Source organism: Rhinoderma darwinii, chromosome 4 (assembly GCF_050947455.1).
Source record: "Rhinoderma darwinii isolate aRhiDar2 chromosome 4, aRhiDar2.hap1, whole genome shotgun sequence".
Classification (NCBI taxonomy): domain Eukaryota; kingdom Metazoa; phylum Chordata; class Amphibia; order Anura; family Rhinodermatidae; genus Rhinoderma; species Rhinoderma darwinii.
In genome coordinates, this window is record NC_134690.1 from 283,507,928 (window position 1) to 283,526,307 (window position 18,380).

At 40.3% G+C, this 18,380-nt stretch overlaps 1 protein-coding gene across 4 annotated transcripts in view; it reads right to left on the reverse strand.

The window, feature by feature from the left end:
• Positions 1-921: 921 nt before the first annotated feature.
• The window catches only part of MAP3K4 (mitogen-activated protein kinase kinase kinase 4), a 192,361-nt gene continuing 174,902 nt past the window's right edge, over positions 922-18,380 (reverse strand). For all 4 annotated transcript variants that reach the window (XM_075862556.1, XM_075862557.1, XM_075862558.1 and 1 more), the window contains 10 exons: positions 17,619-17,719; positions 14,346-14,426; positions 13,131-13,322; positions 12,879-12,949; positions 9,222-9,338; positions 7,782-7,941; positions 7,112-7,234; positions 3,889-3,995; positions 3,085-3,264; positions 922-1,479 (listed from right to left, as the gene is read on the reverse strand). In XM_075862556.1, the coding sequence (XP_075718671.1) occupies positions 1,459-1,479; positions 3,085-3,264; positions 3,889-3,995; positions 7,112-7,234; positions 7,782-7,941; positions 9,222-9,338; positions 12,879-12,949; positions 13,131-13,322; positions 14,346-14,426; positions 17,619-17,719 (1,153 nt within the window). In that variant the 3' untranslated portion in view covers positions 922-1,458. The remainder of the gene's footprint in view (positions 1,480-3,084; positions 3,265-3,888; positions 3,996-7,111; positions 7,235-7,781; positions 7,942-9,221; positions 9,339-12,878; positions 12,950-13,130; positions 13,323-14,345; positions 14,427-17,618; positions 17,720-18,380) is intronic.

Below are 18,380 nucleotides of genomic sequence, written 5' to 3' on the forward strand. Positions count from 1 at the left end.
ACACACACACACACACACACACACACACACACACACACACTGTTGCAGCTCTGTAACAACTAGTCGTCTTCTCTCTCTGTCACCCTGGATCGCTGTGAGGGGAGAGTGAAAAGGCCTATAAGGCTATATTCACACGACGTGAAAAAAAAGGACGTTAATGGATCAACGGTCAGTTTTTCATGGCTGTTTTGCATCGTGTCTCAAAATTTCAATCCATTTTCCGTTCGTCTGACAGTTTTTAACTGCCATTTGCCATCCGTTTTTCATGGTTGTTAAATAAAATAAAAAAAATGGATGAATTTTAGTTGTTTTTTTTTTGTCCCAACCACCATGAAAACACAACAGTACCCAGGTAGATAGTGCCGCAATACCCATGTAGATAGTGGCACATTGCCCACTGTAGCTAGTACCAAGGGTGCCAGTCTCCACTCTAGTGCCCACATAGTGCCTATAGATAGTGCCAGTGTCCCCTGAAGGTAGTGTTCATATAGTGCCACAGCACCCCTGTAGGTGGCACCAGCCAACCCTCTGTAGATGGCAGCATCCTCCCCTCTGTAGATGGCAGCATCCTCCCCTCTGTAGATGGCAGCAGCAACCCCCTCTGTAGATGGCAGCAGCAACCCCCTCTGTAGATGGCAGCAGCAACCCCCTCTGTAGATGGCAGCAGCAACCCCCCTCTGTAGATGGCAGCAGCCACCCCCCCCCCCGTAGATGGCAGCAGCCACCCCCCCCCTGTGTATAGGATGGCAGCATCCTCCCCTCTGTAGATGTGCCACCTAAGCTCCCTCTAGGAGCGGAGTCCCCGGGCGCCGCGTTCTGACTGCAAAACTATGGTTGTGTGCATAATGGCTAAGGTTAACTCATTCACTCTATATCTCTCCCATCAAATATTTCCAAATAAGCGGAAACAATATTCAGATGTCCTAAAATAAACCATTTATTAAGAAAATGTTCTTCCAACATAGTTATTTTTTCCTTGCATAACAAATCTGAAGCTGGCCATAAAATGACAGGTTCACAGTGCACTCAACAAACAGGGGAAGTAGAAACATTTACAAGGTCCAGAATGCATGGTAATACTACAACTTGCGTCAGAGCTTGAAACGTCGAAAACAGTACTATTTTTATTACAGTTCTCATTCAAATGAGAAATAAGCCGGAGAACAAATTAAAACACAATGGTCCATGTACAGTAGTAATGGCACTTCACCGAAACATGCAGCTTTTATAAAAACAAAAAACATGTGCGAAACATTGTCACATGAAGAAAATGTGCCAAAAAAAATGTACAAGAGCAGCAGCAGGAGAAGTGACGGCCGTCACCGATGTAGTCTTAAGTCACGGTATTACACTACGTCGCACTGGGTGCTTCAGCTTTGTCTTTATGTAAATATTACATACAGTAGTGATTAAGAGATGACTTGCTGAAATATATTAGGCCATATCTTCTAGACCGTTTCATTCTTCATCTGTGCAAACCTAAAAATCACAAGAGGCAAATAAGACACTTTTTCAATCATGTTTTTAAACCTTCAAAATAACTTATTCCTAGCATATTAAAAGCTATGATACTATTAGGTGTGCATTTTAATCCTTTCATTACGAGACATTTTAGTTCTCTATTGTATGTTCTCATGTGACTGAATTTAAGGAGGCAAAAAAATAACTTCTTCCAAACAGCCATAAAGTTTGGAATGCATATAGGTTAGTGTTTAACTCCTTAATGACCGCTACCATCTTTTGACGGAAGGCGATGCAGGTGCTTAGTCTACAGCGACGTCTTTTTGCGTTGCTGTAGAAGAGGCTGATGAGCGCACCTGCGAGTGCTCATCCTCTGAGCAGGAGCTGTAACTTACAGCTCCTGATCTTAGAGCAGCCTGCTAAATACAGCTGGGGTCGGAAAACATTCGGACCCCAGCTATTTAACACTTTGATCGTCGTGGTCCGTAACTGCGGCATGATCAAAGGCAACTCCCCTCTTTGATCGCATCACTGGAGACCCGGTGATGGGATCAAAGACCGGGAAATCCCTCTGAAGTCAGCCCTGGGGACCTAGAAAGGACCCCAGGGCTGTCTGCTCAGTTTGCCTGCTGTTAGGGCACACTAAGGCATGGCCTAATAGATTGACTATCAGTTTTACACTGACAGGCAATAATGCTTTGGTATACTAAGTATACCAAAGCATTATATAAGCGATCAGCAGATCGCAAGGTGAAGTCCCCTGGTAAATAAAAGTTTATGAAAAAAATAAAGTAAAGAATACAGTAAAAATAAAACCACTTTTTTTTTTTCCCCAAAAAGTGGTTTGATTTAGTCAAAGTGTAAGAAAAAAATAACATACACATATATGGTATGGCCGGGATTGGAACAACTCAAACAATAAAGTTAACACATTAAACTGCTGGGTGAACGGCGTCCAAAAAAACGCAAAAAACAATGGCAAAATTCCTTTTTTTCTCCCATTCCCACCATAAAAAAATAAAATAAAAGTTAATCAATAAGCCCCATGTACCCAAAAATACTACACGTTGTCCCGCAAAAAAGCCCACATATGGCTACATCAACGGAAAAATGAAAAATCTACAGCTCTTGGAACGCGGCGATGCCAAAACAAGTAATTTTTTTTGTAAAAGGGTTTTTATTTTTGCAAACGTAGGAAAACATAAAACCTTTACGTATTTGGTATCCCTGTAATTGTGCCGACCCATAGAATAAAGGTAACATATTATTTATGCCAAATAGTGAACGCCATTAGTTTAGAACGTGAAAAACAATTCTGGAATAGCTGCTTATTTACAATTCTTTCCTAAAATAAAAAGTTAATCAATATATTATATGCACCCAAAAATGGTGCAATTGAAAAATACAACTCGTCACGCAAAAAACAAGCCTTATATAGCTATGTCGACGCAATAGTAATAAAAAAAAAAGTTACGACTCTTAGAATGCAACAGTGAAAAAACAAAAAATAATCCTTGGTCATTAACGTGCAAAATGGCCTGGTCATTAAGGGATTAAGTAGGGAAAACATGGAAACCTGCAGTCACTTAACTACACCACCATGGCATGTAGCATTTCACAAACCTTGACAAAGGGATGATCCAGTAGCTGGCTAGCCGTCAATCGTTTCTTTGGATCGCTTTCCATACAGTGAGAAAGGAAATCTTTACCTTCTGGGCTCAAACGATCTGGAATGGGAGGCTTGTGTCCCATCCCTACTTTGTACATAATTTGGAAATTGTGTTCATATTCATGCCATGGTCTCTGTTCCATAGGAAGAAAAAAAATGAATACAAGTACTTTCTAACTATAGTAGCATTGCAGCAGTATACATTCTGACCAGTCACATTATTCACTGCCAGAGGTTTGAGAATTATGATACTTTGCTATTTTTGCCTTTATGTGCTATTTGACATTAGGAGTTTAGGTGCTGCAGCCGGTTGGTTGTCAATAAACTTGCATTATTTCAGCATGTTGTTTGTGGTGTTAAATGGCAAAAATACATAGCTAACATTTCATTGAAAGCTTCTGATGAATATAGATCGCATACGAACTGGCAAGTCCAAAAAAGTCTGCTCCAGCAAACTGTGTACTTCAGCTTGGAGCCTCTTTAAGGATTACAGTATTTAGGAAACTAGTATTTAATAACTTTTCATAGGAGTCACATTCTTGCCGCTGTTTCATTTCAGGACTAGAAGGAGATTTACACACAAATTTCCAATGCAATATTACTGACATACTGCTATATAATGCTGATCCTAACATATGAATTATTAGGCTCCAAAAATTCTTACAAAACACTAGTGTATATTGAAATTGCTGTTCTAGTTTATATTAGATTGCGCATGCCAGGGGTACCAAGAATTTTGCTGCTATTGCTTCTCTTACCTTGCCTGTGACCATTTCAATTAGGACACAGCCCAGACTCCAGATGTCAGCAGCACGGCCATGCCCTTCTCCTTTAGCTCTTGTGATAACCTCTGGTGCCATGTATGCTGAATTAACACAATTTATTATGTTATTTACTCAAGAAAGAGGAGCATTTATTGAATAATCAGTTACTACGAAAAAAATCAAGCCAGCTCCATAATGTTCCATAAAAACGTTTTGATATAGCCGCATTTAAAAGTGATTTTTGATTGAGGATTTGAACTAAATTAAGGTAGGACAAGCATGGAAATCCTCAACTATATATAAGAGACAGAGATACAATCTGTCCAAGTAGGACTGGGCGATATGGCCTAAAAATAAAATCTAAAACTTTCTCATGTAGTGAGCAACCCACAGATTGTTTCCAGTTATTCCTTCTATATTAGCAATTTAATTTAAGTTTTTTTTTTTCAAACTTAAGGATGATTTTTAGTCTTTATTTTATGGTTTCTGCTAAGCAAACTAAAAATAAATCCAAGAATTCTTTTTCTCACATACGTAAGACCATTACATGCACAGGTAGCCCATAATATATACGGATTATCAGAATACTCTGAGGTGCTGTGTGTATAGCTTGCAAAAAGGGCAATTCTGATAATATATATTAAGGCATTGTTGTGTATGCAATTCCCTTTTATATTAAGCAATTCCTTAATTGCTCCTATTACGAAGGCAATAAAAAATAAATAAAAAAAGGCACCCATCTCTGTATATTAGTCTCTCTCCTCTATCTAATATACAGAGTAAGGCCCCATACACACGACTGTAATTTTGGTTCACAATTACGGACCATAATGGAGGATCAAAATAAGGTCCCATTCATTTCTATGGCGCACGAACACCCTCCCGTGAATTTATGGGAAGTTGTCCGCGCTGTAGAAATCATCCGTAAAAAGGACATGTCCTATTTTTTTTACATTTTACGGAGCGTGCTATCATACTTCTAATGGGAGCACAGCCCGCAAATGCAGGTGACTGTACGCGGACGGCAGTGCCCATAATCATGCATGAAAGAGACTGTAATATATACAGTGTCTCGATCTCCTGTTTACATTAGACATCTCTTTGTGCTCTTCTTCCTGCAGCGCCCTCTCTTGCAGGTCCCATACAATGGGAAGCCGCTGCCTTAAAGAGGCTCTGTCACCACATTATAAGTGCCCTATCTTCTACATAAGGAGATTGGCGCTATAATGTAGGTGACAGTAATGCTTTTTATTTAAAAAAAAACGATCTATTTTCACCACTTTATTAGCGATTTTAGATTTATGCTAATGAGTTGCTTAATGCCCAAGTGGGCGTGTTTTTACTTTAGACCAAGTGGGCGTTGTACAGAGGAGTGTATGACGCTGACCAATCAGCGTCATGCACTCCTCTCCATTCATTTAGTCAGCGCATAGGGATCCTTTTAGATCGCTATGTGCGGTCTTATACGAACACATTAACAATACTGAAGTGTTTAGACAGTGAATAGACATTCCACAGGCTGTCCATTCACAATCTCTGCACTTCGTTACTGTTTCTGTGGTAGTTACAGCAGAGGAAGCGTAATCTCGTTGTAACCTGTCATCTACAGCGTAATCTCGCGAGATTACGCTTTCTCTGCTGTAACTACCACAGAAACAGTAACGAAGTGCAGAGATTACATTAGGATTAGATACAGGGTCCAACAAACAGTATCACACATGCACATGGGCCCTGTATCTAGGGCCCTGTATCCAAGGCCCTGTTCACATCACCGCTGCCCTTCCGTTGAGGGGTTCCATCTGGTTAACCCCTCAACGGAAGGGCAAATGGAAACCTTAGCTTCCGTTTGCATCACCATTGATCTCATTGGTGATGGAAACTTTGCTAAAGATTTCCGTTTGGGGGGATATTAATTTGTATCTATAGGGGGCTGTGTGTAACACTCTATATCTACAGGGGGCTGTGTGTGTTACTATGTACAGGGGGCTGTGTGTGGCGCTATCTATGTGAGGTGTGTAATATCTACAGGGGCTGTGTGTGGCACTATGTACAGGGGGCTGTGTGTGGCGCTATGTACAGGGGGCTGTGTGTGGCGCTATGTACAGGGGGCTGTGTGTGGCGCTATCTATGTGAGGTGTGTAATATCTACAGGGGCTGTGTGTGGCACTATGTACAGGGGGCTGTGTGTGGCGCTATCTATGTGAGGTGTGTAATATCTACAGGGGCTGTGTGTGGCACTATGTACAGGGGGCTGTGTGTGGCACTATGTACAGGGGGCTGTGTGTGGCACTATGTACAGGGGGCTGTGCGTGGCGCTATCTATGTGAGGTGTGTAATATCTACAGGGGCTGTGTGTGGCACTATGTACAGGGGGCTGTGTGTGGCGCTATCTATGTGAGGTGTGTAATATCTACAGGGGCTGTGTGTGGCACTATGTACAGGGGGCTGTGTGTGGCACTATGTACAGGGGGCTGTGTGTGGCACTATGTACAGGGGGCTGTGCGTGGCGCTATCTATGTGAGGTGTGTAATATCTACAGGGGCTGTGTGTGGCACTATGTACAGGGGGCTGTGTGTGGCACTATGTACAGGGGTGTGTAATATCTACAGGGGCTGTGTGTGGAAATGTTGGAAAAGTGAGGAGTCTAAGACATCTGAGTGGCAAATTCTGCAGAAATCAGTCATGGCCGGGAGAAGTCGTCATGTGCTCTGGACCGGATGGAGAAGAAAAGAGGAAAAAAAATACTAGAATCTGAGACGTCGTCACATGTGAGTCACTAGATTTATAGAGAATCTGTCACCTCTCCTGACATTTTAATTATAGGAAATCCTTGTATTTCACAAAGTTTTTCTGCAGTCCAGGACAGATAGACAATTCCCCTTGTAAGGAGGATGTGTCCCTGCACAGTGTTATACAGTCAGTATGTAGGGACACAGCCCTGTGACAAGGGGAATCATAACACCCATTTGTTAATGCTTGACCAAAAAAGTAGTGTTAAAAATAGTTATGGCGCGGCAGGGCGGCGTTACGCAAAGGGGGCCCAAGTTTGGGTAACAGCCCAGGGCCCATCATCTACTTAATCCGCCACTGAGTATTACGCTCGTCTGAATGAGCCCTTAGTGGTGGAGCGAATTTAGAATTCATGATTCTCACTGAATGGGCCCTACAAGATACAGCTTTTCATAAAAAAAATAAAAGAAATTAGAGCGGCTCTTACCTGCTGTCCCCAGTGTGCTGTTTACCTCCCCAGGCATTGTCTGAGCATTATTCTTCAGTTTCACGGAGCATCCAAAGTCTCCCAATTTTATTAGGCCGGAAGATGTGAGGAAAATATTTGCTCCTATGGCAGATGGAACAAACATAGATACCACTGGAGTGAGTTGTTTGAGAAAAGATATGTATGCATCACTTCGTTCTTATATTAACTAGGAACCTGTTCTATCACGTGTTGGGAAAATTCAGAGTAATAATACAGAAGGTTTTTAAGATCTACTGTCAGAAAAGTACATTTTTGTTCACACAGGAGAGAAGAGACCCTGTTATACAAGGTACACACCATTTCAAAATAGATGCAGATCTTTGTATTTTTTTTATGGATTTGTCCCAAAACGTGACAAAAGCAATACATGATGGGTTGGATTCCTCACATTTATACAATGTCTGATTTAAATATGTAAGTCTGGACATTTTTTTTTTAAAGTGGAACAAAAACACAGCAGGTTTGATTATTTCCATCTTATTACAGAACTTCTTCATTGGAACAGAGGGAAGGATGAGTCAGCATTTTCACACAAACAGAGACCCCCGTAGACTATAATAATAATAATAACTACCAATGATGTAAGCCACACGACCATGTTGTACAAATTTTTCTCCGTTTTCTTTACCTTTAATATCCCGATGAACAATGCCATGTTCATGAAGTACATTTATTGCAATGGTGATCTGCTTGCTATAAAGCCGTATGACATGCTCCTGAAGACCAAGTCTAGATACCTCCTCCAAAGTACCTTCATCACAATATTCCATGAAAATGTACATTTCTTCCTGGATTGATGTTAAGAAAGGGATTGTTATATGTAAGCAAATTAAAGGGGTTGTCCGGTTTCAGCAATTTAAGGTTATTTTTTTGTATTAAAAAATTTTTTTATACGATTTTCAAAATATTTTCTGTATCAATTCCTCACGGTTTTCAAAATATCGGATTCTTGTAATTTAGTAGGAACATTCATTGTTTACTTCCAGTGGAGGTGCTGGGATAGTTAGAAGACACAGCCCTGATACCCATACTGTAACGATCCCAGCACCTGTACAGGACAGAATTGACAGATATTAAAATAACTTGTATAGCAGTGATCCCTAACCACCGGGCCGCAGACCAATACCGGGCCATGGATCATTTGGTACCGGGCCGCGGCATCTGGTATCCACAGGGAATTCTGGGCGAAATGTCCGCTGCGGAAAACTGCTGTGCATTCATGATGTTTTATCCCAGGAGACCGCTGCAGCCTGTGATTGGCTGCAGCGGCAGTCACATGGGATGAAGCGTCATCCAAGCCGGCCTCCGAGTAAGTATAAGATTTTTATTCTGAGTTGCATCGCCGTCGCTGCGATTCTGCCGCAATAAACACAACAACTGCTATTTGTTGTGCGTATTACCTCGAATTGAATTTGATGGGGAAAACCCACAACAAATAAAGCATCTTAAAAGCAAATATAATTGACATGCTGCGGAATAAATCTCTGCACTGCAAGTCAATTTCGGAGCGGTTTTTCCAGTGCGTGGATAAGATTTGCCCTTTATCATCCACTTTGCTGCTACTGCATTATACTGCGGATTTTCCGCAACGAACTCCGTTGCGGAAAATCCGCAGTATTACGCAACGTGTTTACTGACCGAAAACCCCGAAGCCCCCCCCCCCCCCGTGGAAAAATGGTCTGGCATGAAACCGGTCTTTGGTTCAAAAAAGGTTGGGGACAGCTGTTGTATAGGACACTTGTGTAAGAATCAGGCAGCCATTGAACTTTATAGATACAAACAGCTAAAAAAATGAAAAACTACGGTACCCAATAAAACACATTTCATTTAGATTGAAATATAATCTCTCATGTCTAAAATGTTATTGTTAGTGCATCACAGCTATGAATCTATAGAAAAAAAAGTTCTGTGTGCTCCCCACTTTTGAGAATTACAATAATTTATATTTCCTGCAAGGCCCCTTGATTCCTCCATACAGCACATGTGGAAATATGACATTTACTCTATTAGGAACTATATGAACCTACTCCAAACAGCTTGACAGGTTATTTTTAAATGGTATGCTTACTCTGTGAAGCTCCACACCAAAGTAGCGAACAAGGTTAGGGTGTTTGATGCCTTCAAAGATTTTTAGCTCATCTGCAGTTTCTTTAATTGTCTTATGGTCATTTGGCTGAAAGCGGATCTTTAAAAAACGAAGGAAATTAAAAATAAATTGAATAAAACAATAAAATAATAAATCAACATAATAAATAAGATTACAATGGAGAAATGTATATTAAACGTTTTTCATTTGAAATACCCACTTTCACTCTTAATCTGGTATTTTTACCTTTCAAATCAGTGATCAATGAGATTCATACACCGAATACTTCAGCTAGTCTACAGTTAAATGGGTTGTACCAGAATCGTCAAAAATGACTTATCACGAAAGGCCCTTCGATGGGATCCCCACCGATTGTGTGAACGGCAGTCCTGAACACCCAGTATCTCCTCACTGACGAGCGGAGTGCCGTACTAGGCCACTTCCTACATGCCCATAGACTTTGAATCGGACGGTAGCTCCCTTGACCACAACGCTATTCAATGTTCTCCTTATTGCGGTCGAGTAGTGAGAAAGAACGTGTGTTCGGGACCCCCATTCTTGCGATTGGTGGAGGTCCTAGATGTGAGGTTTCCAGGGATCAGACATTTATCACTTACACTGTGGATAGGTGAACTTTGTCGATTATGGTAAACACTGAGCAAATAAATCAAGCTGTTACTGAGGTTTCCATGTTAATTTGATTTCTTATTATTAATACCATACAGATCCCAGATATCAAATGGTTTTAAACTTTTGATGAGAGTAAGTACGATAGCGCTGCAAGAATATTCTGCTAATTATTTTCTATCGGTGTCTGGAAATTTAATTTTTCCTGTTAATTTTGCCAAATTCATTTAAAGAGGCTCTGTCACCAGATTATAAGTGCCCTATCTCCTGACCAATCAGTGTCATACTCTTCTCATAGTTTCAGCCCAGCTTCTTTCACTGCACACACAGCGTGATTTTACACAGCGTGATTGTACACAGCGTGATTGTGCAGTGAAAGAAGCTGGGCTGGAACAATGAGAAGTGTCTGACAAAAAGTGTATTTGTCTCTGATTGGTCAGCGTCACACTCCTCTGTACAACGCCCAGTTGGTAAAAAGTAAAAACACGCCCAGTTGCCTATTAAGAAACTAATTAGCATAAATCTAAAATGGTTTATAACTTGGTCAAAAATTATATTTTTTAAAAATAAAAACCACTGTTATCTACATTAAAGCGCCAATCAGATTATGTAGGAGATAGGGCACCTATAATCTGGTGACAGAGCCTCTTTAAGTTTAATTAGAAAGGGCAAGTAATGTAATGCAATATTTCTTCAATAGTTGTCATTAGTGAAAGCCAATTTTGTTCTGAAGCCAAACTTCACAAAAAATGATGCCTGCTACTCTAGTCAGAGGGTGATCCAAAGCCTTCACAATGTTATTAGTTATTATCTTGAGAAGAGGCTTTCGCTGCTTTCAGGATTGACTCATGCTTCTGAATGTAGGTCAGGATGAATTGTTTTGTATCCAGGCAACAATAATGTAATGAAATAACAAGCAGTGGGTTTCATTGACTGAGAAGTATCAGGTTATAGAAGTCAAGAACGGATGCCTAAAATTATCACTGTGTGATGACATTTGTTTCATACGCCTTGATTTTAAAGGATAGGTACATCATTAAACTGTTGCTCTACGACAGTCCTAACATCCTTGAAGAAGTTCTCTGGCACTTTAACATTGATAGCCTATCTTTGAGATAGGTCATCAATGTTTGATTGGTGTGGACCTAACCCTTAGGACTTTCACCGATCATTTCATTGTAAACAATAAAGGAGACACAATAGCACTTTGGCAAATTGTGTAAATTGGCAGGGGTCCAGGAGAGTAGATCCACACCAATCAATTATTGATGGCCTATCCTTAGGTTGGCCATTATTGTCAAAGTTCCAAAGAACCCCTTTAAACACCTTAAAGAGGCGCCGTCACCAGATTATCAAAGCCCTATCTCCTATTGCATGTGATCGGCGCTGCAATGTAGATAACAGTAAAGTTTTTTTTGTGTTTTTTTTAAAACGATCATTTTTGGTTAAGTTATGAGCAATTTTATATTTATGCAAATTAGCTTTTCAATGGACAACTGGGCGTGTATTGTGTTTTTACCAACTGGGCGTGTATTGTGTTTTTACCAACTGGGCGTTGTGAATACAAGTGTATGACGCTGACAAATCAGCATCATACACGTCTCATCTTTCCCACCCAGTTTCTTTCACTGCAGACATACAGCGTGACGTCACCCACAGGTCCTTCAACCTTGTCGTCGGGAGTTGTAGTATTACAACTGATGGAGTAGCGAAGGTTGCTTTCCCCTGATCTAGGATATATTATAAATGCTTTATAGAGTATATGTCCGACTAATAGGGAGTCTATGGTTCTGAATGACATCTTGAAGCATACGGGGGGGGGGAGGGTGTTGAAATGAAGTGAGCTACACTACATATGGTAATGAGCATGAGGCAGCACTCTACCCCGATTCTATTAAACAAAGATCATGCGAGTCGATTGAGGACTAAACACAGCGCCGCTCCTGTCCATTTCAGGTGATAATCTCAGTGTGACTAAGCTGCAATATCAGACACCACCCATGCACAGGAGAGGCGCGGTTTCTGAATGAAAGCAGTCATGTTTTTGGAAACTTCAAAACCCCCTTAACATATGTTGCCACCTTCCCGTCAGCCCCGTTCTGAAATTAAGGATTTCACTTACAGGGGGGCATTGACGTCCTGATTTAAAGCGCTCTCTACTACTCTGAGTGGCTTCAATAAGAGAATGCAGGTACAACAAATATGGCTGCCATCTCAGCTCCCACGAGGGCTCTCCACAACTCTGAATGGCCACTCGATATTTAAAAATTGCCATGTATAGCATCACTATGTAACTAAGTAGATTTGCTCTTCAGGACCCTAGAAAAGCTGGGTGACCGCTGTAATGTGGGTCATGTAGGGTACATTCAATAGGAGATAGGGATTTGATAATCTGGTGACAGAGCCTCTTTAAATAATGAAAGCTTTTACAGTGCAGATTGGTGGTTGTAAATGCATTCCTCCCTACAAGAAGCATTTTGCTGCTGTTCTTTTATTGTTAATGTTGAACTGCAGACCTTTCACAATACTGCTATGTCTATGTTACAAAAACTGTCAGTTCCAGCTGAAGGAGCATAACAGGCATAGAGTTAAAAAAAAATTCTACAAAAGAGGTGTTTAATGAGCTATCACTCTAGAAAATACAAGTGCAGTAACACATAAAAGCAATTTGCAATAGCGGTAACAATATTCCAGATCTTACATTTAAGTGACTTCTAAAAAAGAGAGAGAGCTGTGCAGAGAAAAAAGGAACAGCAGTACAGCAAATTGGTTTTAAATATCAAACTAGACATAAAATCGCAACAAAACATATCAATATACAGTTCATTTATTTTTTGGAGGTAGCGGTCTGCATTATGCTTTTTTCAAAAAAAATATTCTGGTACGTTTAGGAATATTCAAGACTTTTACCACCACACATCAAGGTTGTATTTTTTAACACAGTGAATTACAGGAAAAATAAAAGTGACAAGGGAGCCTTATAACAATACCCTAATACACCATCCAACTTACCTCTTTCATAGCCATGAGCTCTCCAGTATCAACACTAATGCATGTGTATACCTTCCCATACTGACCTTCCCCTATGCAAAGATAGAAAGGCATCGGTAGTTAGTACAAGCAGTTATATATACACAGTATGCTAATCTCCACACAATACTCAATTTAATGCTACGGGTAGTGTTCTTAAGTGCAAAATCCTAAGAACTCACAAAGTCCTTCAATGGTTTAAAAATTCCAACAAAAATGTAAATACTAACTTACCAATTTTGTTTCCCCTCTGCCATTTGAATGTCACTTTTCTAAGCCCAACATGCATAAAGTTATCATAGGATTTTGGAGTATCACAGACTTGTCCTATTATGTTTTTCCTTCTCATTTCTCTATATCTTTGCTCCTCGAATACCATGACCGATTTCTGAATGGCACCCATAGGTCGGTGCCTGGCTGCGATGTCTTTAAAGTAAAGAAAAATTAATGCATTACCAAAAGTCTATGGGGATTATTCTCAGTTGATATCTTTCACTAAATTATAAACATAGCTAGAAAATACTCATTAATTTAAATTTCCTTAATGATGAAACTCCTCGAAAAAAAAAAACAATAGGCCTTATAGGAGTATTATAGAACATTTTAGTACTGATTTTACAAACTGCGCCTGCCAATGGCCCAGATTTTTCTCCTGCTACAATTTACTTGAAGAGGTTCTGTCACCACATTATAAGTGCCCTATATTGTACATAATGTGCTCGGCGCTGTAATGTAGATTACAGCAGTGTTGTTTTAATTAGAAAAACTATAAATTTTGACCAAGTTATGACCTATTTTAGATTTATGCTAATGACTTTCTTAATGCCCAACTGGGCGTTTTTTAGCTTTTGGCCAATTGGGCGTTGTAAAGAGAAGTGTATGACGCTGACCAATCGGCGTCATACACTTCTCTGCATTCATGTACTCAGCACATAGTGATCTTGCGAATTCAGAATTCAGAAGCGTCAGAATGCTGAATACACATGACATCCAGGCCGGATGTCATGTGTATTCATTATCAAGACACTTGTGTATGTGGCTGCACATCGTTCTAGTAAGAACACTATGTGCTGTGTAAATGAATGGAGAGGAGTGCATGATTCTGATTGGTCACTGATTCGTCAGCATCATACACTTCTCTTCACAACGCCCAGTTAGTAAAACAAGTAAACACGCCCAGTTAAAAACACAATACACGCCCAGTTGGACATACGAATAAAAACACGCCCAGTTGTCCTTTTCAAAGCTCATTTGCATATATATATATAAAATAGCTCATAACTTGGCCAAAAATGAAAGTTTTTTAAAAAAAAACAACGTTACTGTTATCTACATTGCAGCGCCGATCACATGCAATAGGAGATAGGGATTTGAGAATCTGGTGACAGAGCCTCTTTAAATAACCAGTCATGCCTACTAATTGTAATGTATACTGCCCCCTTCGTTTACCTCGAGTCTGACTGATTAGATTCTGAAGCTCCCAACTTCGTCTTGTAGAACCTCCTTGCTCTACCTTTGGATAAATAGGTTCTAGAAACAATAAAACAATTATGTAGTTAATAAAGATAGGTGCCAATACAAAAATCTATGGTTCTTTTCGTATAAAATGTATTCAATTAAAGGGGTTTTCCCACAGGCACATTTATGACATATCCACAGGATGTGTCATAAATGTAAGATAGATGCGGGTCCCACATCCATCTCTAGGACAGGGCCCCCTAAACCCCGTTCTAGCTTTTTGTACACACGCAGACTCCCTGATTTCATGGTTGGGAGTTACGGAGACAGCACAACTCGTTGAGCTACGCTGTTTCTGTAACTCCCATAGTAGGGAATGGCAGTTACAGAAAAAGCGTAACACGCGAGCTACGCGGTTCCCGTAACTACAATTCAGTTCTTTGGGGCTTAAGGAAACAGCGTAGCTCAGAGAGCTACGCTATTTTCTTCTTCATGGTCAGAAATCAGCCGGAACACAAAGAGGATATGTCAGCAATGTCCCTCGTGGGAAAACCCCTTTAACCAGTTGTGCAACTAATAATATACAGGCTAGACGGTAATGAACCAATCTATTAATCGTAATCTGACAACGCTTTCTAAAGAACATAGCTGATGTGCTTAAACTAATAGAACAAAATGGTTTGTTTTTTTAATTGAAATTTGAAATGGGAGGTAGCAGAAACTACCAACTAGGGGGTGAATAACATGCCAAGGAATTGTTGAAGAAGAGCCTCCAATTTTGTTGATATTTTTATTTTTTATTTTTTATTTTCCCTCCGTGCTCTGGTGTACACCACCTATTGAATAATAAAAAGTGTAGGTATGGGTAAAGAGGGAAAAGTAGAGCACGGTGGGTTTAATGTCGCCTTCAATGGTTTTATTGATACCGACTAATGTAGTAGGGAAAAGATTTGTCCTGTGCAATGTCCCCTTTTATTGCCACAATTTATAATATTTTTATTATTAATAAAGTCTTTCAACCTTATTTTATTATATTATGTATTTCTTGGTTTTCAAATTCCACTGATAAGGAAGCTATTGGAAGCTTTTCTCCTTCAGTGGAAATAGAAGAGGTGGTGCTGCAAGGGTCTGTATTGGATTTATTATAAACCCTGCGTATGCACACCGCAAGGAATCGTGCTCTGTCTCAGTGAACAGCTGACTGGTCACTGAGTATATTGTTATATATATATTCTCTCCCAGTGTGGCCACTCGGGTCTTTAAATGATTAGCAGCCCAGGATTCTAGATGCGGTAGGATTAGTTTATGTTATATTTTCATTATGCTAATCGTCCCGACGTACGTTTCACTGAACTAAGTCAGCTTCTTCCGGAAGAAGCTGACTTAGTTCAGTGAAACGTACGTCGGGACTATACCGACTCTGATAGTAGAGAAAGATTACATAGAGGGAGAGATTAGCATAATGAAAATATAACATAAACTAATCCTACCGCATCTAGAGAATCGCTCATGACAGAGCGGGAACGAATGAGTGTAGTGGCGATTACACTGCACACCACTTAGCCGTTCTCACGGCTGAGACTCTGAATATTGCAGACATAATCCAGCTAGCAATTTTCCAGTCTCACTACCTAAGAGTGTTGACTGCTAACGGGCATTCTTGTCGGTCTATCCGAATGCAGCAAAAGCTGTTATCCCAGAACCTCTGCTTAACACAGATTGGAGCAGTAACGCTGGGAGAAAACATACTCGGTGAGCAGTCAGCTGCTCACTGAGACTTTACGTCTGTATAAACACAGTGATAGCCGTCATCCCTGCGCTGCTGCTCAACAATAAATCAGAGTGGCAACGCTGGGAGAAAATTACAATAACAACGCATTGGTGATCAGTCAGCTGCTCACTAGGCTGTCTGCCTGTTTAAACGCAGCGATAGTTGTCATCCCAGCACCTCTGCTCAACACAGATTGGAGCAGTAACACTGGGAGAAAACATACTCGGGGAGCAGTTAGCTGCTCACTGAGACTTTACGTCTGTTTAAACACAGTGATAGTCGTCATCCCAGCGCTGCTGTTCAACAACAGATTGGAGTGGCAACGCTGGGAGAAAATCACACAATTAAAACGCATTGGTGATCAATCAGCTGCTCACTCAGACTGTCTGCCTGTCTAAACGCAACGATAGCTGTTAACCCTGCGCTGCTACTAAATTACAGATGCAGCTGGTAATCCTGGGCTGCTAATCATTTAAAGACCCGAGTGGCCACGCTGGGAGAGAATATATATATATAACAATATACTCAGTGACCAGTCAGCTGTTCACTGAGACAGAGCACGATTCCTTGCGGTGTGCATACGCAGGGTTTATAATAAATCCAATACAGACCCTTGCAGCACCACCTCTTCTATTTCCACTGAAGGAGAAAAGCTTCCAATAGCTTCCTTATCAGTGGAATTTGAAAACTAAGAAATACATAATATAATAAAATAAGGTTGAAAGACTTTATTAATAATAAAAATATTATAAATTGTGGCAATAAAAGGGGACATTGCACAGGACAAATCTTTTCCCTACTACATTAGTCGGTATCAATAAAACCATTGAAGGCGACATTAAACCCACCGTGCTCTACTTTTCCCTCTTTACCCATACCTACACTTTTTATTTTTTGAATAACATGCCACCATCAAGTGTAGATATGGAGAGCTTTTTGCTGCCACATCAATTTTCACATATAAAAATAAAAAACTTGAATTGTAAAATAGAGAGCTCATTCAAAAAATTTGTGAAAGCAGACACTTTACAAACTGTAGAAGTGTCACCCAGCACTTTACAGTCATGGGAACCTTCAGGCAAGCTTGAATCAAAGCATAACGTTATGTAAAAAAATGCATAAAAAGTCATGTTTGCAGTTAAAAGTCTGGCCAAAGCATAGCCTTAGATGTACAACACCTACTAAATGTAAAGAAGTCAAGAAGTGTAGAGTTTCTACATGCCCATTATGCCTATGTCTTCACATAATAACTGGAACTGAATAGACCAAAAATATCAGCGATCCAGATGTTGCTAAACATCCAAGTCATCAAATGGTCCGATATGGGGCAGCGGGTGATTAGATGTGCAACTCAGATGTAGAAAAAAAAAAAAAAAAAACATCTAAGTTCTAGCTCTTATATTCTAGTTGCAGCAAGCGTTTAAATTCATAACGTATAACATATTACATCCTTGGCAGTGAGAAGCTAAATCCAGTAGGGGAGTTTGGGTTACCTTCTCTCTCCTCCGTTGGGCTTGAATGTCGACTTAGGGATCTAAATTGCAACTCTGATGCTATGGAGGCTAGTCGGTCATTCTCTGGGACACTTGAACCCCTGCAAGAAGGAGGGAGGAATTATCATAAACTCATTATAAACAATGTAACAGCCAGTAGGAGATTCTCTTATAGAATTGTATCACAAAGTAGCATTGTGAGGGGAGAAAAATAGAAATAAAAATACTGTTGTCTAGCATTCTGTCCAGACAAATAATGGAAAAAAAACCACATACAAAAATTGTATTAATAACAATGCTGGCCATAAACAGCAAATACTTGGCCTATGTATTGCAAAGCAGGCAATAAAAAGAATACTTCTTTTATTATTATAATTCTAGCAAAAAAGAGTGTATTGTTTAACTCCTTAATGACGAATACATCCGTCACAAGCAGGTGCTAGCTCCTGCATAGCAACGGATATATCAATCGCTCTGATCTGGAGGGTACTGCCACTGTACCCACGAGATCAGCAGCAGGAGCACGGCTGTTATACAAAGCCTGCTTCCTGCGCCAATAGGGACAGCGGCATCTAATGTGTTTGACAGACGGAGGGTGCTCCCGCTGCCACATTGCGGGGCGCCAATCGTTTTGTATGGCAGCCGGGGGCCTAACAAAGCCTTCAGCAACTGCCAGAGTCATGGCCTAATAGATTGCCTGTCAGTTTTACACTGACAGGCAATAATGCTTTGGTATACTAAGTATACCAGAGCATTATATCA